Source organism: Dermacentor andersoni, chromosome 2, assembly GCF_023375885.2.
Source record: "Dermacentor andersoni chromosome 2, qqDerAnde1_hic_scaffold, whole genome shotgun sequence".
Taxonomy (NCBI): Eukaryota; Metazoa; Arthropoda; class Arachnida; order Ixodida; family Ixodidae; genus Dermacentor; species Dermacentor andersoni.
Window position 1 is genome coordinate 12,388,608 of NC_092815.1, and position 12,893 is coordinate 12,401,500.

General features: G+C 51.3%; 1 protein-coding gene across 1 annotated transcript in view; it reads right to left on the bottom strand.

Annotated features, from left to right (window-relative positions):
• LOC126542979 (diacylglycerol kinase delta) overlaps positions 1–12,893 on the bottom strand; it is a 430,642-nt gene that overhangs the window by 163,783 nt on the left and 253,966 nt on the right. The window contains exon 3 of the mRNA XM_050190110.3: positions 7,931–7,993. Within this exon, the coding sequence (XP_050046067.1) occupies positions 7,931–7,993 (63 nt within the window). The remainder of the gene's footprint in view (positions 1–7,930; positions 7,994–12,893) is intronic.

A 12,893-nucleotide genomic window follows, 5' to 3' on the forward strand; every position in this document is an offset into this window, starting at 1 on the left:
TAGTGCGATGCGATTAGCGACCGCCGCGGTCTGCAATCGAACGCTCGGTCTCAGCTGAACCTAACTGGTTATGCCATATAGCGGTGGCTGTATATCACGCCCTCCACTTCGCGTCTAATCTGTGCGACGGGCAGATTATGCGAGCATGTGTGCTGCGCGTCCGTACGCGTGTCATGCCATGCATCATCCACATAATCTATCGAGCTACACGCTATATAGGCCTATGGCCAGATAAGTGTCCGTCGAACGACCTCTTTTTCATGCATTCAGATGCGAGTAACGATCGAACATGACATGTGCGCGGTCTTCTTAGGACCTGCTAAGACAGCTGGCGTGACGACCACCTTCGGAGGTGTAGCAAGCATGTGACGTCCCCTCAGGCATAATGTTCGTTCGCCGCCAGGCTCGGTGGCCTGCTAAGCTCGACAGGCAACATTGGTCACCGCACCGCAATAAACGCCGACGAGCACGGCTGCTCGGCGGTCAGTCATCGTTCAGCACCACCACGCTGCGGAGCGTCCGTCTATCGAAGGGTGCCTCGAGCCCTCCCTTGTTCACGAACCCGGGTGGATCGTGACACTGGCGACGAGGATGGGATACTCGTGACACTGGCGACGAGTACCCACGGATCGTCCCACGCCGCCGCGAGCGGCGAAACATCGCCCCCCGTTGCTGCCGCCTTGCCGCTGTACGGAAGGCTCGAGCCGTTCGAGAGAGATGGGTCCACCTGGCAAATTTACGAGGAACAAGTCCACGTGTTCCTCCGGGCAAACGACACACCCAAGGCCAAACAGCGGGACATTTTCCTGGCCAGCTGCAGGACCTGCGTCTTCAGCCTCTTGCTCGACCTTCTCAAGCCAGCCACGCCGCACGTTAAGACGCTGGGTGAGCTGCTCGCCATACTGCGCTCGCATTTCAACCCAGCACCGTCCACACTAATGGAGCGTTTTCGCTTCAACAACCGGAGCCGCCGGGAAGGAGAGACCCTCGGGCAGTTCGTTGCTGCGCTACGAGGGTTAGCGAGTGCCTGCGCTTTCGGGGACCAGCTGGACTCGCTGCTCCGGGACCGTTTCGTGTGCGGCATCAACAACCCCGCCATGCAGGCGCGACTCCTGGAGCTTTCCGACCCCTCGCTGGACGACGCCGTGAAGGCAGCGCTGGCAATGGAAGCTGCCGCCAAGGACGCCGCCGAGATTTCCCTTGCGACTGGCTCACCGTCGGCGGAAGCGGCGGTCAACAAGTTGGTACAAAGGGCAGTACCTGCGGTCGCTGTGCTGGTGCCCACTCCCCCTCACAGTGCCAGTTCTCTCAAGCACAATGCTTTACGTGCGGGAAAACTGGGCACCTGGCACGTGTATGCCGAATGGGGAGGACGAACAGCAAACAGCAGCAGCAGCCTGATTCAAGCCCAGGTACCAAACAAGTCTGCGGCCAGGGTAGCCGTCGCAAGCGTATGCGGCGGGGGCGTGCGGCAGCAGGCTCAAGTTCTTCCGCGGCCAGGCTCCACGTCGTGGCCGAGAAACTGCCGATTTTCGACATGTGGCACACAGGCTTTGTACCGTCGTCTGTGCCGCCGTACATGCTGACCGTCAAAATCTGCGGGCACCCCATTTCCATGGAGCTGGACACAGGGGCCAGCGTGTCAGTAATGGCCGGGAAACTCTTCAAGCGTACTTTCCCCGGCGTGTCCGTCGAGGCTTCGGGCGTGATGGTGCGCAGCTACTCCGGGACATATCCCAGGTCCAGGGTCAGGCACAGGTCAGCGTTCGTTTTGGCGACAGGGAGGCAACCCTTCCCCTTTACTTAACGAAGGGGTCGTCGCCGACGCTGCTGGGCCGAAACTGGATTCATGCACTGGGTGTTCGTCTGCCAGAGTACCCGGAAGCCAGCCTACATGTGGTGCAGAGCTGCCAAATCTGCCAGGAGCATCAGCGAGCCTCGCGTCATGTGGGCAGCACCCCCTGGCCGTTCCCACAGAGACCCTGGTCCCGCCTACATGTGGATTTTGGGAGACCCTTCAAGGGCCATTACTTTCTGGTGGTGGTGGACGCCTTTTCAAAGTGGGTGGATGTTCTACCTGTCACCACTCCATCAGCAGGCGCGACCATTGCAGCGCTACGACAGGTCTGCGCCGCCTAGGGGTTGCCGGATGTCATCGTGTCCGACAATGGTCCTGCTTTCGCCAGCACAGAGTACCTGGCCTGGCTTACGAAGAACGGAATCCGCCGGATGATGGTTAAGCCGTACCATCCTGCTTCAAATGGTGCAGCCGAGCGGGTGGTGCAAACCATCAAACACAAGCTCAAGAAGAGCCATACTGGGGATTTCCGGACGCAGATTGCCCGGATACTATTTCAGTACCGGACCACGCCCCACGATGTCGCTGGCCGTGCCCCCTGTGAGCTCCTGCTGGGTCGTATGGTCAAGACACCCTTGGACGTCTTGCATCCGGACCTGGGACCTGGCCAGCACCCTCGACTGCCACTTCTGAGTTCCAGCCTGCAGGAGGACTAGCGGCTGCACCAGTCGCTTCCAGCGGAGCACCACCACCTCGGAGGCGGCAACCGTAGCCAGTGGTGCGGCACCCATTGGACCGGTGTCGAGCTCAGCACCACTCACGAGGCCGACCACTACGGACCCTCCGGATGGAGCGAGGCTGGCTCGGGCAGCACCCGGCGTTGCCACACCCGACCCATCAACACCGGTGCCCAGGCGGAGTACTCGACGGCGGAGGCCACCGGACCGTTACTCGCCTGGATAGCAGGCAGCGTCGACCCAGCTAGGGCGGAGGCAGAGCCTCATATTTTGAACATGGACGTTTGTTTTTATTTAACAAACAAACTGGGGGTAAGGGGGTGTAGCAAGCATGTGACGCCCCCTCAGACATAATGTTCGTTCGCCACCAGGCTCGGTGGCCTGCTAAGCTCGGCAGGCAACATTGGTCACCGCACCGCACTAAACGCCGACGAGCACGGCTGCTCGGCGGTCAGTCATCGTTCAGCACCACCACGCTGCGGAGCGTCCGTATAACGGAGGGTGCCCCGAACCCTCCCTTGTTCACGAACCCGGGTGGATCGTGACAGGAGGCTGATATCTTGTTTCGGACAGCGGCAATAACGCACGTCGTTGACTCAAAAATCCGCGCAAGCAATGCCGTCGTTGCTGAAGTCGGCTGGCCTCAGTGACGGCGGACGTGATGTGCTTCCCAGCGTACACTGCACGGTTCAGCGCTCAGCTCCCTCCCTTCTCTGCATACATTTTCCCCTCTGCAAGGTGGCAACGGGCGCATGTCTCGTTAATCTAATCTAGGCTCACGCGCAAGCAGCGACACTAAAGAGGGTAACCAACACGAATTCCAATCACAAAGCTAAGCCGGAACGAAGAATGAACCGAAGGCGAGTGCATATAGCAGTGAAGTCATTATTGTAACACGTTAGGGTGCCTTCAGTACGCATGCGTTTTTAATACGGGACCTTTTCCTGGGCCTCCTTCGAGTTCACCAGACCACATCGAATCGCGCCACACCTAAGTAAGGAACGCAGAAGCAGATCTACCCCGTTCCCGAGGCGCGGCACGTGCAAACGAGTTGGCGTCCTCCACCTCGTGCGCCGCAGGTGGAGCTATTCAATGCTTGACTCTTCCCGAAAGTGTAGCGAGTGCCTGGCACGGTTCCAGGTAACGTGGGTCCCGAGGCAATACGGCTGTAATGCACCGTGAAGCCCTGGCAGCAATCCCCCCATCCGCCTTTGCGAAGGCAGTTGCAGAACGGGAAGGCAATACCGCAGAGAGAAGCAAGCCCTCGGACAATTGGGGCCCAAGGAGCGACCCTGTGCGCCGGGGGTGACACAATCGCACGGGCGCCTACCATTGGCCGAAAGTGACGACATCTGAGCGGGCTCGCCGATTGGCCGAACGTGACGTGACTTCGAGACACCGAAGGGCTTAAAAGCCAGAGACCGGGAGCGGCAAGAGAGCATTCCTTCATTGATCTCTTTTGAGCTTCTTGCCACGGGCCGCAGCGTCCGAGGTGCTGCCGGCCCGTAATGACTTTATGACTGTAATTTCTTTGTACGCTCACTGTAAATAATGTAAATAAATCTCCAGTTTTCATCTCAAAGTCCTCCTCAACCTCGGCCAACTCCCGCACCCAACGGCAAGGTCCAATATCTGGGGGACAGCAATTGGAATTGCCCTCCAAATCCTGACAGCGTAAAACCTGCACAAGAGCTGAAATTCGGGCGACTCTGAGGCTGCGTACTGTTCTCGTCGTGTCTGCACTCGTCCGGCCTGTATGGTCGTCCTTTCCTCTGTCCATGGGTTCCTTTTTTTTTGTTTTCTTTTTTTTGGGGGGGGAGGGGGCTTCAAGTCAATTATGAAACTGGGACAAGTTGAATATCAGGTGGCACTCAGAAAATGCCTTTCTGTTCGCTAAAGTGATAGGCGGAGCATTGACACGGTTCCCTTAATTTCCAGAAGCCGCTTCCCAGTTTTCTCATGTTATTATTATTATTATTATTATTATTTAATTTCACAAGCACTGATGCATACGTGTGAAGGTCGACTTACATTAGCATCTGGCGATATGCGCGATCACGTTACCCCGGCCAAGCGAACAACAAAGAAATCGGTTGAACAGACAAACGTACGTAAAATACATAAAAAGAGGAGGAGCAAGAGGCAGGAGGAGGGGGGGGGGGGGCACGAATAGGCAAGCGAACATGTGTATAAAAAAAAAGAGCAACAGGTTGAGGCGTAACAGACAGCGACGAAGCAACAGTTCTGTTACGAAGGAAGGGAAAAAAAATGGAGCTCGTTTACCGAACTCAAACACCGATCTTTACGTCTCAGACGGAATTCGTTTGCAGCGGCGATGGACTCCGTCCTGACGGTGGCACTGGATGCGTGAACACTTGGCACGCTACGCCAACATGAAGACGTGCTGAGATTCTTCGAGCTACGGGACGAAAATTCTGCGGACAATGTTGGCAGGAAGGCAAGTGTGGTGCGGGGGACAAACAAAATGACGCAAACCTCAGGAGGAGGTTGCAACGCTGTATCATAATGAGGTGCACGCGCTATGTCAGGTCAACAAAAACAACCACAACAACACTGTAGTTGTACCGTCGAGAAGACATAGCTGGTAAATTCTGGAAAATAACACTACATACCCGGGTGTTTTATTGTAATGTCAACATAATTTGTAAAAATTTCGTGCTTGGTTAGTATAAATCTACCTATTCAGCTCGATTACTCGAATAGGCGGACATTACTTACACTTGAGGTCAAATTGCATAGTTTACTAATTACTAGAACTTGACTAATTACATTACCGCACATATGCGATACACGAATTGAAGCCAGTGATTTAACATGCAACAAGCAAATTCAGAATCTTGCCCCAATTTTGAGGTCATCATCCTCATCAGCCTGGTTACGCCCACTGCAGGGCAAAGGCTTCTCCCATACTTCTCCAACAACCCCGGTCATGTACTATTTGTGGCCATGTCGTCCCTGCAAGCTTCTTAATCTCATCCGCCCACCTAACTTTCTGCCGCCCCCTGCTAGGCTTCCCTTCCCTTGGAATCCAGTCTGTAACCCTTAATGACCATCGGTTATCTTCCCTCCTCATTACATGTCCTGCTGATGCCCTATTTCTTTTTCTTGATTTAAACTAAGATGTCATTAACTCGCGTTTGTTCCCTCACCCAATCTGCTCTTTTCTTATCCCTTAACGTTACACCCATCATTCTTCTTTCCATAGCTCGTTGCGTCGTCCTCAATTTAAGTAGAAACCTTTTCGTAAGCCGCCAGGTTTCTGCCCCGTACTTTTGAGGTAAGCGCAGTCAAACCTTCGGTCAATATGCCCTGTTGTTCCAGTTACTTAATTTTTTTAGTAAGACCCCTTTTTAATCACTGAAGCTCAAAAATTACCGCAACCTTAAGGCATTTGATTGAGAACTGCGGAAACGCACACCTCGAAACTGGGGCCATCCCCAGAATTCGTTACAAGTGGACATGACTTGCGAAGTCACCGGCTTCAATTCGTACATTACAACGTGTGCTGTTAAAGCAATTACTTTAAAAGTCAATAAGAGAAAATTCCTACATAAGTCAAATATTGATTCAGATCACTCGTGCAAAGAATGCCCGCCTGTGAGAGTAATCTAGCGCCAGAATTAGAATATTGCCAGATACCACGAGCGATATAAAAATTATGTTAACGAAAGAAAGAGAAGAAAACTGGAAGAAACTAACGCGCATATAAGTTTTTATATGACGTAGTAGTTCTGCGGAAACCCGCAAGGTGGAGAGAAGAAATGAATAAAGGGAAAATCAGACATCCACCCGTTCGTAGCAATTGCTACAAAGGAAACCCATACGGGTTCCTCGAAAGAAAAACCTCATAGTTCGTCATATTATGACGACTTATATTCATTCTGTTGAAACGTCACATATTCGGCGGAAAAAGGTTGATTGCTACTGCACAAAATGAAGGCCAATCTCCCACCTATAGAACTTGGGGTCGAAACGTCACTGCCGGCTCATCAGTGTGACGCCACGAATTTCTAACTATTTTCTCGCATTTTGTACATTTCAGCGCAGCATGGGTCTCTCATTCCTGTCGAATGCAGCGCCAGTTCTTCTTTACAAATAAAGGAATAACCAGACCCGAGCAGCAAAATGCATGACGGCACTGCGAACAGTTGGTGCGGGAACTTGAAGAAGGCGTCGCCACACGTTTCATCTTTCTTTTGCACGTGCGTAGTTTTCTAATGAAGCTTAATTATTGTTCTTTAATAGCCTTTTAGTCGCTGCACCGGGTGGGGAGTATTTTTTTGTGCCAGCTGCATATACGCCCGTCAGGACAGCGTGCACGTTCTCGCGTTTACGACTCGACCCACTGCCTGCATTTCCACTGCAACAAGCGTGCGTCTGTCGCATTCTTGCACCGTGGTCGCAGCAGACGACGAACCAGACGGGACACAGCGCGCCTCCTTGCGGCCGCCACCGAGCGAAGGGTGTTGTGCATGCGCGGCGCGTGACGAATTACGTATGTAACTAATTACTTGTAATCATGAAATTGCATTTGTTGGTAGCTTTGTAATTGATCGATGAAATTTTTTTTTTACTCGATAACGCTCACTGGTGACTTTTTTCATTCCGTGACCAGATACTTTATTGACGAGCCAGGCCGTGATTGGGCCGTAACAGGCGACGCAGCACTCGGATGTATGTGGCAGGACGTACCGTAGAACGCGGTCGTGCCACGAAGCACCCTCACGGATGGCGCTCGTTGAGATCGCTGTGAACCGAGCTGTTTGTTTCCTCATGTAGACAATCCACCAGATGTTGGCCAACCAACAGAAGAGGCGTTGCTATGGCTGAGTACTGATGACCAGTTCAGTTTTCCATTGGCGCTTTCCCCGACCGCCGGCAACAATAAAACGCTGCGCTTCGTAGCGGATCCCAGACGCGAGCATCCCGGCATCGATGGACCACCACGATGCAAGGTGCGTGCTAACACCGCCGCCTATGCACATCTTCCAGCGCGCGCACGTAGCGAGTGTTCTGTGTCGCTGCTGACGTTTTAGGAAGAAAATGAGGGAACATAACCGACAAAAAATTTTGAAAAGCAATTGCGACAGTCAATACAAACGGCGTTTACGTGAAAGGCTGCGGAGGACGCGCTGAAAGAGCCTAGCCAGCTCGTTCTATATATACAGTGTTTGCGCAATGTTAATAAAAGTTGGGAGGAAAGTAACGTAGAAGTAAGCGATTATTTTAACTGCTGAATTACTTTCGCGGGGCACTAATGGGTCACTGTAGTAAGTTACACTTTTGAATGAAGTAATTGTAATTGTAATCGGTTACTTTTTTCTTTTTCGTAACGTGTATACGTCTGGTGCGCTGTCAACGAGAACTCACTCACCTTGGTGTCTTTTGCATAGTAAAGTTTCCGCGGCTTGAGTCGGAAGTATCGCTTCTTCCACCTCTGCAAAAGGAATAATGGGGTAACAGTTACAACCGGGCAGTTGCAGCGTCATCAACCTCACAGGCTGTACTACGTGCACGCCGTACGAACGAGACACGACACGCACTTGCGGGCAGTTGTCAAGGGGGGTCTGAACCAAGCACTCGCTGGCTCTGCTAAAGGCCACCCGTCACCAGAAAATAGGTATTAGTGGCCACGAAATAAGACTCTGACCCGTCGGCCAAGCAGTTCTACTGAACAGCTGGTACGTCGCCCTATGCGGCAGTGCCTCGATCGCTAGGTTATGACCAAACGCGCCAAGATTTCTGACAAATGCACGCTGAAGCAGGGGGGCGTGCGCTTATCCGAAGAATCGATTTTATGCTTGCGTACAAGCTTTCCTTGGTGTACGTCTGCGAAGGTTCTTATTTGTGTATTTTTCAAAAATTTTTGCTCGGGGGGATTATTGAAACACAACAATATGCATGAAAATTATGACTCTTCGCTTTCGAAAGTGAACGAAATGTAATGGCAATAACTTGAGGTCGTTTCCTCCGATAGATGCGTTTACACGAGTATTGCAGATGTGTTAACAAGGCATATACGATGTTGAGAGACAGCTCATTCACTGACATTTCTTCTGACAAGCGTTTCGATGTTATTGCTAGTCACCCGAAGATTATCGCTGCACAGAAAAAAAAAAATTGACAATAACTTGAAGGGACTGACAGCCAATCTTTAACGTAACCATTTCTTTGGTGCAATGGAAAGCTTACAGGTCAGAGAGTCTAATCATGAAGTAGTAACGCGGAAAACGTCGCGGAAAAATTCTTTTTATCGGAATTTTTCGATCCGCAGTGATAATGCTGTCGTTGGCTGGGAGCGTGCCGAAAACAGTGAGAGGTGTTCGCGATGGCGATTACAGGCCGGCACTGGTGGCCGGTAGACAAGTGCGGCCGTGGATGTGAGAAAGTACGATTTTGTTCATCAAGCCCCTGCCATTCATGTTTTCCTAAGTGTTAAATTATTTCTACAATAATAACAACGCGTATGCGTGGTTACCTGTCCAACTATTTTGCTCATTAACTAGTCAAGAGTGTTCTTTAGCCAAGCCAAGTTCTCGAAAGCGAAGCGACGCTTTTACACGTGATACGCAGTTCCGCGTGTTGCCGTATTTGCGCGTGTGCAAATACTGTAGTGTTGGTACCCACTTACGGCACAACTGGTCGATGGCTTTTTGTATAATCCCACAGGGAGACCACACAACTTTCGGTATTAATTACTCGCAAACTCGCGCGCGTGCAACAGCAATTATGCGCGCCGCCATGCATCGAGGAACGCGTGGGACGCTCGTTATCACGGACTTTCTCTACTTCGCAATACGCATAGATTAAAGCGAGAACGTCTAATTATGTACGAACTGCAATTTTAAGCAATAGGTACGATGTGTTCAATAACAGTCGACTTACGTACATTAATCCCATACACTACATCCGAAGTACCAAGATTTCACCGCCAGGCCGCGCCACTTAGTGGTTTTCGAGGCTTTCATCGACAATTTAAAATTATAATTCCTACTTAAATCGCTCACAATGTGTTTGATTCTATCACAATAAATGATGGTCGTTTAATTTTCGACCACGCCTCTACACATTCCGGCCAGTTGTCAGTCCCTTTAATTATCCTTACTTGATTTGAATGCGAGAGCATGACTTCTCTAATTAATTGGTTACGTTCATGATATGTGACGTCACACATTGTCACGTATGCTTCATAACTCTAGCTTAATCCACCCAGCTCAAATTTGTACCAACCATAATGCACCTTAATACCTTGCTCTAATTTGTACCAACCTTAATCCATCTTAATCCACATTGTTCTAACTTGTACCAACTTTAATTCACCTTAATCCACTTTAACTCACCGTAATCGACTTTAATTAATTTTACTCCACCTGAAATCACCTTACTCCAACTTGCCCTAACTTTAATTCACATTACTTCACTCTAATTCACTTTAATTGACATTATTTACCTATAATTACTACTAAGCGTTGTTATACCATTTACTATCTTCTACATTACTACTGACGTCATACAACACACCGATGACGTCACAAAGACTTTGGTGCCACTCGTTGAGGACAACGCCGGCTTCTCTGCCTCATGGGACATGCGTATAAAGCATTCACATTAAAAAAAGTTAGAGTGACGTTTCACTTCATGAACGCGCAAGCGTATGGGTGCTATTTCCTATTTGTGCATTGCGCGTAGAATGTTTTAATAATACTTTGATTGTGTGTAAGCGTGGCGTTCTTTTTTTTTCAAGGCTTTTTTTATTTCGTATGTTTTATGTCCGTCTTTAGATATTTATGAAGTGTAAGGTGCCATGAGGGAAATGGTAAGGCACTGTAAGGAAATGCACAATCTTTATTATTTCAAGCACTCAAACCATTCATTTTCACTTCTTCCTCTTCTAGAGTTTCCTGGGCACGCCAATCCGGCGTCTTTTGGCGGGCATGTTCGGCTCGTGCCTGGAGCTTAACTAGCGACGACATCGGGGTCGATCGACTCGCGCTCGGCCTGCAGCCACTTGCGTCACTGCTCCATCTTTCTAGCTCGGCCTCTCGATCACGAGAAGAAGCCGGTACGTCCATAGCGCACACAGAACCCGTAGCGACTGCCAAAGGAAGTCCACCCAGCGCGTCTCCGCATATACACTCCTCCGCGACGCTTCGCCTCCTTTCTCCTTCCCCGCTTCCTTTCAATGCAACCTGGACTTTCCTCTAGGTGGCGTTGATTTATTACCGCGCGCGTTCACGCGCTCTCCGGCCCCAGCCAACACCCTCTAGAGAACTTTGCCCCAGCGTGCGATTCTCTTTCCCAACTAAAGGTGCCTTCCTCCTCCGGCGGTAGCTTCCCTCGCGGCGACATACATAACCTCGCCAATTTCACAGACGGGACAGGTACGCTTGCGCATAAAATTTTCTTTCGAGTGTCACGCTTGGAGTTTGAACGCTTGCAACGCTCTATGGAACCTTTGATGCACGCGAAAAGTGAATTGGCTCGCCGTACGTGCGCCGAGCTGCATAGCATGTTCGTACTTATAAGTCCCGCAACATGTGATTGAAGACCTTAGCCGACAAGGTCAAGGAATTTATCTGTAGAATGTTACTGCAGGATGTTTAGCAAGAGAACGAAATTTCGTGATTAGCAATCAGCTTTCGGAACCTGCGGAACAGTAAGTCTATCTAGGCAGATTAGACACATGGGGCCTTGATTATGGGAAGGAAACCTACAGAATAAAAATGGGTGGGAACGTGTACGGCAGGCACTGCCAAGTCGTGTCCGCCAGCTTACATGTATCATTGACAAGTGCACAATCATTGGACTCCACCGGTACTAGCACATCGTGCGAAAGCTTGGAGCAATTAACAATGAAGCTTCAGAAGTTAAGGTCCACCAACGAGAAATGGAGCGAAAAAATGACACGAATACAGTGGATCAGACAGCAAACGGGAGTAGCCGACATTTCTTGCGCCAGCAGCTAGAAGATAGGCTCAAGGCGCCCTTGTCGTCGGCTTGCTATCCCGCCATCGACAGCGCATGCACCGCCGGAGGATTAGAGGCTGTTACGTTTCGCCTACGACGCGCGGTATAGCCGGCGCGGATGCAACGGACGCCGGGGCTTCGTTCAAAGCGGCGGACATTTTGGCCCGTTCGGAGCTGCCGCAAAGCCTCCCCGCCAAGCGCGTCCAGGCGTGTTTCAGTGCCACGTGTCTTCGTGTGTGCGTGTGCCCACGCTTGTCAAAGCGCGGTAGCCGGGGAGAGGAGCTCCCCAAGTGTGAAGCGAGGAGGTCTGTCCGGCGCCCGGCCGGCGGTTGAGTCACTACACTCGTCTCAACATGTATCTCAGCTCGTCCGTGCCCCGCCGTCACGTGGTCTCCCCCGTGACCTTCCTTCTTGCCCGCGACGCCGAGACTATAAGAGCAGCTGCCCCCGGACGCCAAGAGAGAGGCTCCGATTTCTTCCGTTGAGTTACGTGCTCTCCTGTCTCTCCACTTCGGTCGACCTGACCGCCCGCTCTTTTGCGATGTTAGAATAAACAAGTTGTTCTGTTACCAGTTGACTCATGCTTTGCCGGGACCTTCGGATGCTTCCAGTGCCCCAGGCCGCCAGGCCAACGCTACCCTTGGGGCTTGCGACCCATTTGCAACAACGGGCGTCAGCACTGAGATTCCAACAACTGGTGGCAGCGGTGGGATCGCGACAACGGAGGCCAGCAGCGAAGATATGCGGTTGACTGTATGCTGAGCAGCACAACGACCATCCGGGAGCAGTGCAACGAGCCCTGTGTGATGACTGGTTGCCTGCAGCGGAACGACTGCGCTGAATTCTTGGCTGCGAGGTTTGGTGAGTGCGGGACTTTCTTCTTCTGAGTTTTGCCAGGCTTTTGTTAGTGTCAGAAACAGAGCTGGTAATTGTGGTTGTCGTTGCTGCTGGGTTAGTTTGCGGCAAGACAATAGTAGGCAGTAGAGAAAGCAGCATTCAGAGCAGCCATGGATTTGAAGTCGTTGCGCAAACCGAAATTGCTGGAGCTTGCAAGAGAGTTGGGTCTGGATGTCTCAGACAAACTCAGAAAACCAGAACTGCTAAGGGCTATTCTGGAGTTAGAAGCTGAGGATGACGAGCTGTCGGAATGCCTTGAGACCATTGAGGAGAGGGAGACGGCAAAAAGACAAGAGCGTGAACGTAAAGAACAGATAGAACGAGAGCAACAAGAGAAAGAAAGAGAGCGCGACCGTCAACACGCTTTGGAAATGAAGCGTCTCGAGTTAGAGATGGAACGCGCTCGTAATGGAAGTCAGGCACACGGTGCAGGAGAACGAGTATCGTTCAAAATGACTGACCTGATGCGGCCG